Source organism: Eumetopias jubatus, unplaced genomic scaffold, assembly GCF_037043125.1.
Source record: "Eumetopias jubatus isolate StellerSeaLion01/CBP00866 unplaced genomic scaffold, mEumJub1_p1.0 scaffold_2, whole genome shotgun sequence".
Taxonomy (NCBI): domain Eukaryota; kingdom Metazoa; phylum Chordata; class Mammalia; order Carnivora; family Otariidae; genus Eumetopias; species Eumetopias jubatus.
Window position 1 is genome coordinate 79,741,893 of NW_028274808.1, and position 15,605 is coordinate 79,757,497.

Genomic DNA, 15,605 nt, shown 5'->3' on the forward strand with positions numbered 1-15,605 from the left:
CTTAATAAAATGGTCAGTAGATAAACAGAATACGTTCATTTTACCATTGCCAGTTTGGCAGTTTTCAAGAGCACTTTTTAAAAAAAAATTTTATTTTATTATGTTATGTTAATCACCATACATTACATCATTGGTTTTTGATGTAGTGTTCCATGATTCATTGTTTGCGCATAACACCCAGTGCTCCATTCAATACATGCCCTCTTTAATACCCATCACCAGGCTAACCCATCCCCCCACCCCCCTCCCCTCTAGAACCCTCAGTTTGTTTCTCAGAGTCCATAGTCATTCATGGTTCGTCTCCCCCTCCAATTTCCCCCCCTTCATTTTTCCCTTCCTACTATCTTCTTCTTCTATTTTTTTTTTAACATATAATGTATTATTTGTTTCAGAGGTACAGGTCTGTGATTCATCAGTCTTACACAATTCACAGCGCTCACCGTAGCACATACCCTCCCCAATGTCTGTCACCCAGCCACCCCGTCCCTCCTACCCCCCACCACTCCAGCAACCCTCAGTTTGTTTCCTAAGATTAAGTATTCCTCGTATCAGTGAGATCATATGATACATGTCTTTCTCTGAATGACTTATTTCGCTTAGCATACTACCCTCTAGTTCAAGAACACTTTTAAATTTAAAATACGAATTTCCAAAGAGGAGAACTGGTCAACTGTAAAACCACTAATTTTGTGAATTTTCCATGTTAGGAAAACATACCTGGAGATGTCTGTAAATGATTAAATGTGGAATCTGAGCTGCATGAAACCTACATCAAAGCACTAAATTATGCTGATTTAAGAGAAATAGTTATCCTTTTGGTTTTTCTCCTCAGTCTACATTTGACTAGTTTGGCAAAGGAAATGTGCATTTTAAACATGTTTTCCAATACATTCAGTTACATAATTAAACTTTTCAGAGAGACATTAATGTGGTCAGGTGTATTAAACGACAAGGAAATTTGTTAAACTAAAACTTTTTTTTTTAAAGCTTTTATTTATTTGAGAGAGAGAGAGAATGAGAGAGAGAGAGAGAGAGAGAGCACATGAGAGGGGGGAGGGTCAGAGGGAGAAGCTGACTCCCTGCTGAGCAGGGAGCCCAATATGGGACTCGATCCCGGGACTCCAGGATCATGACCTGAGCCGACCTGAGTCAAAGGCAGTCGCTTAACCAACGGGAGCCACCCAGGTGCCCCAAACTAAAACACTTTTTAAGAAGTTCTGCAAATTTATATTATTTGTATATTACATGCAGAATTTGTACGAATATAAGTACATGCAAGTATGGCTTCCTACTTTAAGTTAATAACTCTATCTTTTAAAAAATGTGAGCAATGTGCATTTGCCCAAGTAACCTAAAATACCTATCAGCATGCCTGTCAGATGGAAATTGTTGTGCTGTATTACTTATTATAAAAACAAATAGCACATCTGTCTTTCTTAGTTTCCTTCAGTATATGTGTTACTGAATTGAACACTGAGTAAGTTTGTTTCAGATTCTGAGTTGTTTGGTGCAGAACAACAGTCGTGTCTACAATTGTGCTATAAGAGTGAAAACAAAATAGTTATTCTGTTCAAGAAGTGAAACCCTCCTATAACATGTACTTTTCACGCAGCTGAAAAGTACATGAGTGAACTGAAGGAGTAAACCATGCTGGGCATTGTAGAGAGACTACCATGAAGTCTTGGCGATGGTAAAGTATAAATGAAGACCTCCCCCGCCCCCCAATTAATTTCCTTTATACTCGCCATACCTCCATGAATTTTGACGTGGCATTGAGCATACAGGTTTTGTGCTGTTCACCCTTGTATTCAAAGGGCACCATGACGAAGCCGATAGCTTCAGGGATGGCCAGGATAAAAGAAAGGATCCAGATGGAGACTATCTCAATGGCAGTGATCAAGGGAATCCCAATTCCCTGGACTCGACTCCAGGAGGCAACTGCTCTGTACCTGAAAAAAAAAAAAAAAGGGGGTGGTGGTGGTGAAGGAAAGCAGTCGTTAGGAAATTTAAAATGTATTTCAATTAAAGAAATTAGAAATGCTGGAAAGATCTTCCCCTTGGCCAATGATGAATCATTGGCTTTTTAGGAACTTTCCGTGAGCCCTGATGTGAAAAATAAGTGGAACCATGATGAGTTCCACCCCTCTGGGAATCAGTTGCCAGCAGGCCTAAGTCTGAGATCTTCATTTGGGGTTCGGCAAAAGCTTGTGACAGATTATAATGTGGCAGCATCAGACAGATTTGCCTGTGTTTTTTTACGTGGGGGGGAAGAATTGGATGATGGAAGGAGTAGTGAAAGCTGCTGGTACTCATTCAGGTCATATCTTATTTCTCTTTATATATTAGAAAAGAAACTTGAGGGAAGTGGGTGGGGGATGGGCTAGCTGGGTGATGGGTATTAAGAATAGCACTTGTTATGATGAGCACTGGGTGTTGTATGTAAGTGATGAACCCCTGAATTCTACTCCAGAAACCAACATTACACTAGGTTAACTAACTAGAATTTAAATTAAAAAAAAAAAAGAAACCTGAAACATTATCTATGAGGTAGATCTAGATACCCTTAAGTGGATAGTAGGCATAAATAGTCCATCATCTTCTCCTTTCCTCTACTCTCACTGTACATCTGGTACTGTGGCCTTGTGCCATGTGACAGCATTAAAAAGTAAACATTTTTGGTAAATGTCAAAGAATGACTGTATCTCTCCCATTATGGTCCCATGCTAGAATAGATAAAATAGAGTTAAAGATACCTTTGTCCCTAATCTTTAGGCTTTATAGTCTAATAGAAAAGAATGGTTCATACCAAAATATAGAACATAAATGTAACAGAACAATGATGTCAATCAAAAAACTGGCATTAAGAAATAGTTTACCTTATTTTTTACTTCAATATTTTTGTAATAATAATCACATTTCGATGTTAAGTCTAGAGAAAGTTTGGTCTCAGAAACTCTGCTTTGACCTGATGTGATGGTCTGATGCTAACGACTTTTAGACCTACTATTAAGATGGGACCTGTGACGTGGTATGGTATTTTTGTGGCTTCATTCTTGAAATGTTTTTTGCTGTTGTAATGGAAAGGAAACATTCTCTTTTTATAGCTTTCATTAGATAATGCCAGAAGAAGACTGTAAAACAGACCAAGGCATTGGGGACAGGTGCACATGGGTTTGTAGGATACGTGACTTAACGTCAAAGATTTGTCAGTGAAGCCAAGGCAAGCTACCCAAATCCCTTATATTTAGTGTTCTGTCTCAGTACATCTATGAAAACACAAGTCATAGGAATTATGCTACCTAGTTCTTCACTGTAGATTAGAACCTATACTTTGGGTATGCATGATGATGCCACATGGCATAGATATAGCACGATTTACTGGAGAAATGTCTTTTGCAAAAGATTTTTAGGGCAAATAAGATTGGTGTCCAATACAAATCTTTAAAGAAGTCTGGATTAGTTCAGAAGAGAATAAAATACAGCTATGCAAACAGACCAAGAAAATCCTTTCATGATATAGCCAAGGTTGCATTTTTAAATTTATGGTTATTTCCAGTGGGATAAAGACTGCTATTTATTTTGCTTTTTATTTCTGTTTACTTTTCTTTGTTGCCTTATTAGACTGGCAGCCTGATGTCCAGTAAAAGCTAAAAGGAATGGAGACAGGATGTCTATATCCTGAGGCTGTCAGTGAGTTATATCTATTTCTCTTCTCCTTTCCCTTAGAGCAACTATCAGGAAAGGTGATTTAAATAAAATGCTTTATCTCCTAAGGGAGTAAGAAAGCCAGATTTCTTAGGCAGGATTGGCGATAGAAGGTGGTTTGAGTAAGAAAATATGGTCAACATGCTCTTATGATGAATACATTCAGAGTGCAGCTTCATTTTATAATGTGCCATAAGCTCCCAGAATATTACATATTTATAATTTAATGTAAATTCAACATTTTAAATAAATAGAAGTAATGTTTAGTGTGTAGTGTAGCAAACCCACATGACTGAGAATTAGATTATTTTCATTTGTAATCATGTTGATTTTGATAACATTTCCATGAGATGAGAAAACAATCGTAAGAACAATTAGAAACAATCATTTGTGATGATGCAGGCAGGGAAAGGTGTGGAAAATCAGAAATACTCGATGTTTCAAAAGTGATGTCTATTTGGAACATAATGATACAACACACATATACGCAAATATGTTCTCCTCACTAGGTGTGATCATAAACATCCTTCAGTGGAGTTGGTGTATACATATGACATCCTCACTTGCCATAGAAAATCTGCAAGTGTAGATTCAACCACTAACAACTGATTGTCCAGAAATGATGTCTCCTTTTGGAAATGCATTCTGCACTTGGCTTCTACTACATTCTTCTGTTTTTTCTCCAACTGATCCATCTCATCTCCTTGGCTGGAACCTGCTCACTTCTCACACTCGTAGCATTGGATTCCTCCTTAGTCCTTGGACCTCTTTTCTACTCTGTTGACACACTTTCTTTTAGTGATCCAGCCAGTCTCATGGCTTTTAGTATCATTTAAATTTTCTAAATACTGATAATTAATTCCCAAATTTATAACTCTAGCTTAGAATCTCGCCTCTAGCTCCAGACTTGTCTATCCAACTGCTTGACTGAGATGGTCACTCGATATCTAGTAGGCATTGGAACTCACCCAAGCCAGACTCCTGGTCCTCTTCCATGACAGCCACCCTGACCTCTCTCCAGTCTTTACCATCTCAGGCCCAAAATTTGAAGTTAGCTTTCACTCCTCTTTTTCTCTTCATTACCACACATCCAGTTCTTTAGCAAACCCTGCAACCTCTTCCTTCACGATACATCCAAATGCAACCACTTCTCACTACCTATCCTGTAGCTTCCGAACCATTCTCCCTGCATCCACTTTGTCCTCCTGCACTCTGCCCAGAGTGAGCCTGTTAGCTCGGAAGTCCATCATGTCATCCCTCTGTGAAATCCCCCAGTGGTTTCCCACCCCAGTGGGAATGCCTACTGGTGTCCTCAGAGCTGCTTCCTCATCTCCTTCTTTGCTCATCTTTTCACAGGGTTCTTCCCTGAATATGCTATTTGAAATTGCCAGAATCCCCTCCAGACTTACCCTGACCTGCTCACTCCGATTTTTGTTTCTCCATAGCATTTATTACCATGTAACCAATCAAGTATTTTATGTATTTTGTTTATTGCTTATGTCCACCCTTGTCTTTAAAATACAAGCTCCATGAGGGCAGACATTTTATATGTTGGTCATAATACCTAGAATAATAGGTACCAAATCAATATCTGTTGAATTAAGTGTCTTTGTTTGTTTCCTGGCCGTGCATTTATCTTTATTGGCTAAAGCCAATAAAACACACTACATTCTGAGCATTTTCTTATTTTTCAAGCTGTCCCTGACTAGGCAACAGATAGAAAGCTATTACTTTTAGAATCCTAGAATCAAATAATTTAAAAAAAAACCCACGAGGGACCCTTGGGCTGCTCTTTCTCCCCTTCATGTTCTACTAGTTGGGAACCTGAGGATTAGAGTGTTACTACATCCTCTGCCTGGTCTCCTGTGAATGTGGGGAGCCTGGACCAGGGCTCTGGTCTGCCAACTCCCAGGGGAGTCTTTTCCCATGACATCACCTTGTGCCCTGTTATGTGATGTACCGAGATAAAAGTATAAATTACATGTTTTACTTATGTAAAGATGTTTGTTACTGTATATGTCTATAAATATATTTTTACATGTTTTCAAGGCCAAAGGCATTTAATGCATGTTTTTGAATTTTTGAGGTACCATCTGGGATGGTCACTAAATTTTAAAATATTTATTATTGAATGTGCTTTAAAACAATATAAAATAAAACAAATTCAAAAGATACTGCTTCAATAAAATCTATTTTTATTTCCTCTTATTCTTTGTCTATTTCTATTTGCATAAGCATAATCTAAGTATATATTACAGTCATATCAATTACAATTTTATTTTTAGTTTTATCCACTTTTCATTATAAAAAATGTCCCTGGTGTGCCTGGGTGGCTCAGTCAGTTGAGCATCCGACTCTTGATTTCAGCTCATGGTCATGGTCTCAGGGTCCTGGGATGGATCCCTGAGTTCTCAGTGGGGAGTCTGCTTGGGATTCTCTCCCTGTCCCTCTGCCCCTCCCCCCCACCCCAGCTTGCTCCCTGTCTTCTCTCAAATAAATAATCTTTAAAAAAATGCCCTTATGCTTCTACAGAAGCATGGCATTTATTAATTTAATAGCTACACAGTATAACTGGATATTGATACAGTTTACTTAAATATTTCTCCTAAGTTCACATCGATTTTAGTGTCTCAAGATGGTGAATAACCCATCTATGAATATGTTTGTACATATAGTTTTTTTTCTCTTTTTGAATGATTTTCTTGCATTAATTATCTTGAGTGGGATTATCGAATCAGAGAAGGACACGGTAGCTGAAGTACTTTAAAAAAGTTTCTATCAGTTGCCTATCAATACCTGCCTACATTAGAATTTATTATTTTTCCTTCAGTTCTGTCACTTCCATTAAGTCTTTGCTTCTATCCTTACCTATGCACATTTTTAACTAACAGCAAATACAATCATTTGTAATGTTTGTTCATGATTTATACCTCTTATGTGATAGACAAACCAACTGCCATACAGAGGTTTGGAGGCAAAATACCAGCAGGAAGAATTTGAAAGAGAAACCAGGCATGGTGGATTAAAAGATAGCGGTGAGTACTTTCACACTTCTACAACTGAGTCTTTCTTTCTTCCTTCCTTCCTTTTTTTTTTTTTTAAGATTTTATTTATTTTTTGACAGAAAGAGAGACAGCAAGAGAGGGAACAGAAGCAGGGGGAGTGGGAGAGGGAGAAGCAGGCTTCCCGTGGAGCGGGGAGCCCAATGCGGGGCTCCATCCCAGGACCCTGGGATCATGACCTGAGCCGAAGGCAGACGCTTAACGACTGAGCCACCCAGGCGCCCCTTCCACTGAGTCTTTCAATTGGGCTGGCCTGTGACTGCTTGGACCGGCTAAGTAGAGCTGGAAGGATGCTTTGTGGGTGGCAAGCCTGGCCTCTGAGCAGAGCTGCAACTGCCTCCCAGAGCCTTAGGCCTGTCTCAGAGGACGTGCTGAGAGGTGCTAGACTACAGGAGAGGGAGTGAGGCTCCGACGAGCTCAGACTTCCAGCTGTTCTTGCCAATGGGCTAGTCATGTGTCTTGGACCCAAGAGACAGGCTTAGCCACCAGCTTAAATCCACCAAAAGACCCAGGCGAAGTGACAAGTTGTGGAAGAATTGCCCAAATTCCTACCCCACCACATGGTGAGATAATAATAAAATGGTGGTTGTCTAAAGCTGCTAAGTTTTGGGGTAGATTGTTATCAAAGAAAAAAAAGATAGCAAAATTAACCAGTCGCTCGATCTTGTCAATAGAATTAAGATAAAAGAATACATAACTATGTGCAACAGGGCACAGACCCCAAAATGAGATCCCAAGTTGCCCTACAGTCAGCGTTGGCTTTGTCTCTGTCCCAGCCCTGGGTTCTCTCTTCTGGCTTTGACTCGCCTTTCATGTTTCCCCTACCGTCATGCAGCAAAGGGAAATCATACCGCCAGGAGAATAAGGACAAATCAAGTCTGACTCTAAAAATGCAGTTTTCCAGAAAACCACTTTCATGTTTCTTGACTTAGGATAAACCTTTGAGAACATCATAGAGACCACTTAGCAATTACTTGAAATGCTGGGATGAAGAGCCTATATTGGCTTTTGAATTTGAGGCTTACCAAACAAAACTGCCTTATTCATAGGTCTCTGCAACTTTTCCAGGTATCTAATTATACATTCTTCCTGGAGCAGTTGTTAAGAGAGTTTTATCTTTTTACAGCCTCCTTCCCAGGCAATTTTTAACTACAAGTTAGAGCTGTACCCAGACCTTTTTACTGGTCTGACCCCATCATTTTCCACTTTAAACACGACAGTTAACTTTACAAAGAACAGCATTGAATTCCCCTTCCATTCTGCCTCGTCTTTTTTTCCCCCCAAACAAACTCAAAGTAACATCTGAAATTTGTCACTTATGGCATGCAAAAATACCTATTTTAATTGTTGGTAATGGCTGATTAGTCCTATTTTTTTGGGGAAAAATTCATTCATGTTAGAAGTATATTGCCGTAGCATTAAAAAAAAAAGTCACTGATAAAGCTGAGTAGAGGTCAAAATTGTTTCTAAATTTCCTCAGTCTTTTCTGAAATTCCTGTTTTATCTTTTTCTTAAGTGACTAAGGATGCAAAGTAAAAATCAATAAAAGTTAGATTTGAGGAGGAATTGGTGAACAGGTAGAGCTGAGGCAGGTCCATAGTCGATATTAACAATGAAAGCTCATCTTTTCTGGGGCAATTCATGGGTTTCCTCTTACTCTCTTGTTTACCTTATTCAGATTCAAAGCTGATAGTGAGACAGCTAGATTTTTTCTTTCATCTTTCTGTATTCCATATTCATTGAATAATCAATAAAGTAATAAAGAAATTGTATAGAACTTGGATATATAGTTTCTCTCATTATTTTCTCTCAAAAACAACAACTCTGAAATGAGAGATATATTTAAAATATATTTAAAAAAATCATAGGAACTCTTCCTGAGCTGTAATTTGATTCATTCAGCTCTTAAGAGGAAGGCAGGGATTCCCAGACTGCAAATTGTTTTGTAATATGTTCCAGTTTCTCTCTTTTTACTTCTTGTTTTGTTTTTATTTTTTTAAAGAGGGATTTTCTAAAAAAAAAAAAAGTAAAGAGGGATTTTCTTATTTTTAGTAGAATATAATGCAACCAAATCAAGACCCAAAGCAAATGGTATCTTATCTTCTGGAATTAAGTGTGTATGATTCATTCTCTAGTGTGAAAGCTTTTTTTTTTTTGTCATTATACAGATTATTTATAAATATTAGGAACACAGTTTATAAAAGAATAAAACTCCTCTCTAGAGCATAAGACAACAGAACAAAGGTAGGTGCTATTATACAAATGGAATGAGTGAACATAAGACTGTGATTTTCAAGCACACTTATATTACACACAATTTTAAAACTATCGAATCTTTGAAACTGTAGAATTGATAGAGGATGTATTTAGGTATTAGTTCAGAGACTTATAAAACAATTTTAGGGGTTATATTTAATGTGTGGGGAGAAGAAACTGTTTACTGTATATAACTATCATGTTTCAAGGGACATGACTTAACAGTAAAGTTTTTATTATATTTTATATTTGTTATATTTTATATTAGTTATTCTAGAAATACTACCTAAATTAGAATGACATTATATATTCCTTCTCTAATTCCATTCTAATAGTCTACAACTATATCAAATGAAATGAGGAAAGTTAAAGTTTTAACATTTTAGATAGCCAAGTTACGAAAGGAACTAAAGAAAGAAACTCAGATTTAAAGTTTCAAATACCCACTGCATTTGGCACCTTTTCTTTTTTACTACAAAGTATTTCCTCTTAGAAATGGGGCATTTAGTTAATTATTGTTTGTGGTGACCTCAGCTACAATAAAAAAGAAGCCAACAGAGACCACAGACTCACTAGCATTGATGGAAAATGATAGTGAAGAGCCAAAGCACAAGAGACCACAGCAGCCCGGGTAACAAGAATTGGGTGGAAAAGCGAGCTAAATCTTCCATGTCTTCACCTTTCAAAAAAGTCACATTACAATTATTGACTTTCCTACTGATCCAAAATTAAGAAAAGGCAAAAAAAGTCAGTATTCTGTCTGCCGCATTACTTATATTTAATGACTAACAATTTAAGACTATTAAAAGTGAACAAGCCAACATGATGATCAAACCTGTTTATACTCAAGGAACATAGTAAACTACTTGACAAAATTCACCTTTCTTAGGAACTCCCTCTGCTGAGATTGACAAGGTAGGATTAGCATTCTGCTGCACAGAAGGCATTCCTGCTATAACGTGAACATCAGTAGAAGAGCTCACTGCCATGAATACTTAAGTACTTGGCCAACTCCTAAGAGACATACCAAGCTACAACAAGCAAACAAAAGCCCCCAGGAACAACAAAAGCCCCATTCCTTATCATCACTTTATTTGTCCTGTGCTGTTCCAGCCTCTGAGTACATGGGGCATAGTGCTGCATTCGGACGGCATACAAAAGCATCAGTTTCACCTCCTAACTCTGTTAACTGCTCCAGTGATGACACGCATGGATAATGGTCTTTTAACATATCTAGCAATTTAGAAGTCTTCTCTTGAATATGTCAAGAATGTCTAACTGGTGTTAGAAACTTTAGCTCTTTAAATGTAGTATCTGTGTTGTCAAACTGGATCTTCTTTTTTACACTTTGTACGTATGGTGTAGTAGACACATTATATTTAATTAAGCAACTGCCCCTGGTTTCTGTACTGGGGGTTTTTAACATCATTGGTTGGATCTTTTGTTTTGTCATCTTCCTCTTTTTCACCATCTTGAAATACCACATTTCTAGGTTTCTTTTCCATTTCTGGTCTTCCTGACTCTAGATTAACACCTATATCTTCACTGTCGACTTCTTGGATGTATTCCTTAGTTGCACAAGCCTCAATATTTTCTCCATATTTCACTTTTTCTTGACTCTTCATTGTTAGAATATCTGCAATTGCATGTTGCATCTCTTCAATAGGCTGAGCCCCTGCCAAAATAGCTTTCTCATAGATTGTGACAATATTTTCAATAGGACTTGTGAGCGGTTCAATATGTGCAAGGCATATCCAATATTTAACAAGTTTTTTGGCATCTGGAATATTTTTAATCAGGTCATTCAGTATGACCAATATTTCTTCTTTTGGGCACCCCTCATTAATCAGGTTTAGGCATTCCAAAAATGTCTTGTTTACTTTTTCAGTAAATAATCTTTGTTCATCTTCTTCCACCATGGTCGTCCAAAAGGACCCAACTGAGTTTTCGTTTTGCCCTTCAGGCTCAGGCTGGGTAACCACTGAGCTAGGAGGCCTTTTCAGCACTTTTCTCTTACCAGCTTTCCACTCACTCAGACGAGCTTTTCTGTCTTCTGCTGTTTCTTTGGGCTGAGCCGATCTATCAAGAGTTGCTTTTGCTATAGTGTATCTGCGAGGGTCAATGCTTTTTGATTTCTGTATCAGTTTGGTGTTAGAAGACGAAGCAGGCCTGGCTACAGTTTCAGAAGTCAGGCTTCTTGACAGTGTCTTTTTTCTGTCTACATCCTGAGAACTGGTTTTGGCACTAGATGAAACCGTGTTTGATTGCAGTAATTCTTTCTCCCGAGGCCCTTTCCGGATTGTAACATTGGCAGTGGCTCGCCTGATGCCCCGTTTCACAGTGTCCTGAGCACTGTCGCAGTGACTTCTGATAGGAGGCTGCACCAGCTGTCTGTTCTGAGATGCAGTGCTCCCAAGTTTAGTGGTGGTCACCATGTTTGGGGCTCTATCACTTCTCACTGTTGCACTTCGAGTGTCTGTGGGTGGAGGCTCTGGGTCTTTAAGGACAGCAGCTGAAGGCTTCTTCGTTGTTGCAGAACTCTCATCTCTGACTAGTAGGGGCTTTCTAAATGAATTAATCTTAGACTGAACAATTTGGCCATGGTAAGACCCAAGCACAAGCTTCTTGGACATGTTAGCATCGTGCTTTGGTTTTTCTATGGATATTTGTTTCTCTTTATTGTTGTTTTTAAGATGAAACACTTGGCTTAATATCATGTGTTGACTTTGAGGGTCATCTTTAATTGGTACAGACTGTCCCATTTGATTATCCTCAAAATTATGTGTCAACTGCTATTGTTGAACTGGTTAACTCATTAGAAGGTCTTAAAGGAATACAATTTTTTCCGATTGTTATATGATTTTTGTTCCCAGGAGGTCTACTGACATTTTCTTTACCAGCCATTTTTGTTTTAAATTTCAGAACTTTTGTCTCTTCGTGGACTTGGCCCTCAGAGTTCATCACTTTCTGGTCTCTACTGGGTATGTGATTTTCCTGTTTGTATGCAAAAAAAGTTTTTCTTTTTAACATATGTTCCTTGAGTTTTTGTCTTCTTTGTTCTCTGAATGCGGGCTGAGCCCTCTGGCTCGGGGGCAGCTGCAGGTCCTGGGGCACGGCTGGGGTGCTCATGGCTGCCACCCAACGGGGATGCGCCTTGTCTCCCGCAGGCCCGCACTGCGTGAGCCGAGGCCCCGGCACACCAAGCTTTTGAAATAGAAATGTCAAAATAGATTCCCTACATTCAGGTCCCAAAGCTTAGAATCAGTACCAAATGAAATGTAAAAGCAATAAAAAAGGAACCAGGGGACAAAGAGTGTTGAGTTTATTACCAAGGAAAACCTCCTAGAGTAAGGCAGATTTTTGTGGCAGTGGAATTTTAAAATGGTTTATCGTCTTTATCTAAAACTGAGCCCAAGTCTTAATGAAATAGACACTTGATGCCATTTCCTCTTTCCTTCTTTTAACCAAGAACATGTCATTGGATACACAACTGATAATTTGTGATGGAACATTTAGTTCATTTTTCTCCATGCATGGGATGGGAGCGGGGAGGATGTGGTAAGGTGAGGTGAGCCTACACCTGACGTGAGAACCTAAGATTGATTCCCTCCATGCCCTCCATGCCCCACACCCTTCACCCCATGACAGTAGAGTTTCTACTGGGGAGAATGAAACTGTGCAAAATGGTTGCTTGAGATTCCCCCAAGGAAGAAAGAGAGGGAAGAACAATGCAGGGTTTTGATGATTTAGGTGATTTAGGCATCCTGTAGCCTAAATACCTTCATGTATTTCCTTTTCCCTTGTCCTCAGGTTGCTGTCTTCACAAGTGTGAAGACTTCTAAGGGCCAGTGGCTGGGCTTTATTCTTCATGTCTGTGCATCATCCCCTTTCTGCCTGAGCTCCCGTGGAACTAAATTATGAATTATGCTTCTCAATCTAGGGATAATTTCTTATACAATACGTCACTAAGGAATAAGTGCCTTAAAATATTTTTGCAACAAAAAATTGAGTACCTACACTTACACAAAATATAAAAGGGACCACTATAACTATGCCACATAACACAATTCACAAAATATACTCTACATTTTCTCACAAGAAAATATATCACAAGGATGACAATTTGCCTACATTGCTTACCAAACCAAGCAAATTCTTTCTTCTCTCTTTTTAAAATATTTATTTATTTACTGGTATTGAGGTATAATTGACGTAAGACATTATATTAGTTTCAGGTGTACAACATAATGATTCAGTATTTGTATACATTATGAAATGAGCACCACAATAAGTCTAATTACATCCCTCACCACACATAGTTATAGAATTTTGTGTGTGTGTGGTAAGGACTTTTGAGATTTACTCCCTTAGGAATTTTGAAATATGCAATACAGTATTAACTATAGCCATCATGCTGTACATTACATTACATGATTTATTTATTTTATAACTGGAAGTTTGTACCTTTTGACCCCCTGTAGCCATTTCACCCCCACCACCCTGCCCTTTGGCAACCACTAATCTGTGCTCTGTATCTATGAGCTTGTCTTTTGCTTAATGTTGCTTGTTTTGTTTTTTAGATTCTACATATAAGTGAGATCATAAGTATTTGTCTTTCTCTGTCTCACTTATTTCACTTAACATAATGCCCTCAAAGACCATCCATGTTGTCACAAATGGCAAGATCCATTCTTTTTTATGGCTGAATAATATTCCATTGTTTATATCTACCACATCTTCTTTATCCATTCATCCATGGATAGACACGAGTTGTTTCCACATCTTGGTTATTATGAATAATGTGGCAGTAAACATAGGGCTGCATATATCTTTTTAAAATTAGTGTTTTCATTTTCTTTGGATAAATACCCAGAAATGGAATTGCTAGGTCATATGGTAATTCTATTTTTAATTTTTTGAGGAACCTCCATACTGTTTTCCACAGCAGCCGCACCAATTTACATTCCCACCAACAGGGCACAGGGTTCCTTTTTCTCTGCATTGTCGCCAATACCTGTTGTTTCTTGTCTTTTTGATATCAGCCATTCTGACAGGTGGGAGGTGATATTTCATCATGGTTTTGATTTGCATTTCCCTGATCATGAGTTCTTCCTCTCTTTTGGCTTCTCTTTTTATCCATGCCTCTCAGGGGATTTTACTTACATGTCTTAAAAAAGATGTTATTATTTATAGGAAACAAGAATTATCCTTGTCTTCATTCTGTTTCTCATTCTTTTTTGTCATATGCTGATCTTATCTGGCTTTGGCTTTTGGTTGGATGTTTCCTCAGAGGTGCAGTTTTCTTTTGGGATGCTGGGTTTCTCTTTCCCAGCGCTCGTTATCATCCTGGTTTTTAAAGCCTTTGGGACAAAGTTTAGTTTTTTAAATAAAATGATATTTTCCCAAATATGATGGTGTTTTTGTAAAGGCAACAATAGGGATAGGAGCAGCTCTGGGCTGGGTATGTACATGTATTTCTCCATGTACAGAAGCTTCTGTGTTCATGTTTATTGCCTATGTGCTTGTGCTTTAGAGCTGCCTGCCCATAGAAAATTAGCCTTGATATAGAACAGAGGTCACAGGAATGAGTTACATAAATGAGATAAATAAAATGTATAAAGTGGCATAGAGTAAATAAGGAAAATGGGTAACAGGCAATAAAGGTAAATACACTTTCGGTAAATAAGGTTCTACTCCTAGAACATTACAAACACCCATCACCCCATCCCTAGATTTAACTACTACTAATATTTGTCATGTTTCCTTCAAGGAATTTTATATTCATATACCTATACATGTCAGTTATATTTAACCTCCTTATCCATTGGCCTAACATGGGGCAATGAGATTGCTATATTTTCCTGTAAATAATTTTATAAAGAACATTTTTGTGCATGAATTCTCTGTTCAAATTTTTTGGACTGTTTTCTTAGAATCCATCCTAAAAATTATAATTACTGGGTCAGAAGGTGAAAGCATTTGTAGGATTTTACCTTCCTGAAGGGCTGTTTAAATCTCTACTCCCACCAGATATTGAGAAACATGTTTTCTTAATTGGAATTTCTTTGATTACATGAACATTATTCATATGTTAATTAGTCACTTAAGTTTCTTCTTTGGTATTTTTATATTCATGCTCTTTTTATATGGAAGTCTTATGATTTTCATTACTATCTGTATGGCCTCCTTAATTACCAAGTATATTAATATGTTGTAGTTTTGTAACAGGTATTTGCTGGCAAATATTTCCCCCAGCTTCTTTGTTTTTGAAATTTATGAATGCTTGATCTTCATGTTTTAAAGTTTTATGTCCTGAAATCCTTTGATAATTATATTCAGAATTTCTGCCATCCTTTTTAAGTTCAAAAAGTCCTCCTTTTCTAGTGATCAAAAAGATGTTAGCCTACTTTCTTCTACATGGCTTGAGTTTTTACATGCTGGAGCATAGTGGTTAACAAGGCAGACTACTTAGAGTTGATTACTGGCTCCGACATTTGGTCACCAAATGGCCTTGGTTAACCTCTTCCAACCTTAGTTCCCTCATCTGTAAAGTGAGGGTGATTATAGGACCATCACAAGGTG

General features: G+C 38.0%; 1 protein-coding gene and 1 pseudogene across 2 annotated transcripts in view; both read right to left on the reverse strand.

Moving 5' to 3' along the window:
• Positions 1-15,605, reverse strand: part of EDNRA (endothelin receptor type A) — a 54,631-nt gene that overhangs the window by 10,902 nt on the left and 28,124 nt on the right. Inside the window, exon 3 of one of the 2 annotated variants that reach the window (XM_028125268.1) lies at positions 1,751-1,949. The exons of the other annotated variant lie outside the window; for it this stretch is intronic. Coding sequence (XP_027981069.1) covers positions 1,751-1,949 — 199 coding nt within the window. The remainder of the gene's footprint in view (positions 1-1,750; positions 1,950-15,605) is intronic. 2 annotated transcript variants of the gene reach the window in all.
• LOC114225552 (cytoskeleton-associated protein 2 pseudogene) lies at positions 10,114-12,152 on the reverse strand (annotated as a pseudogene).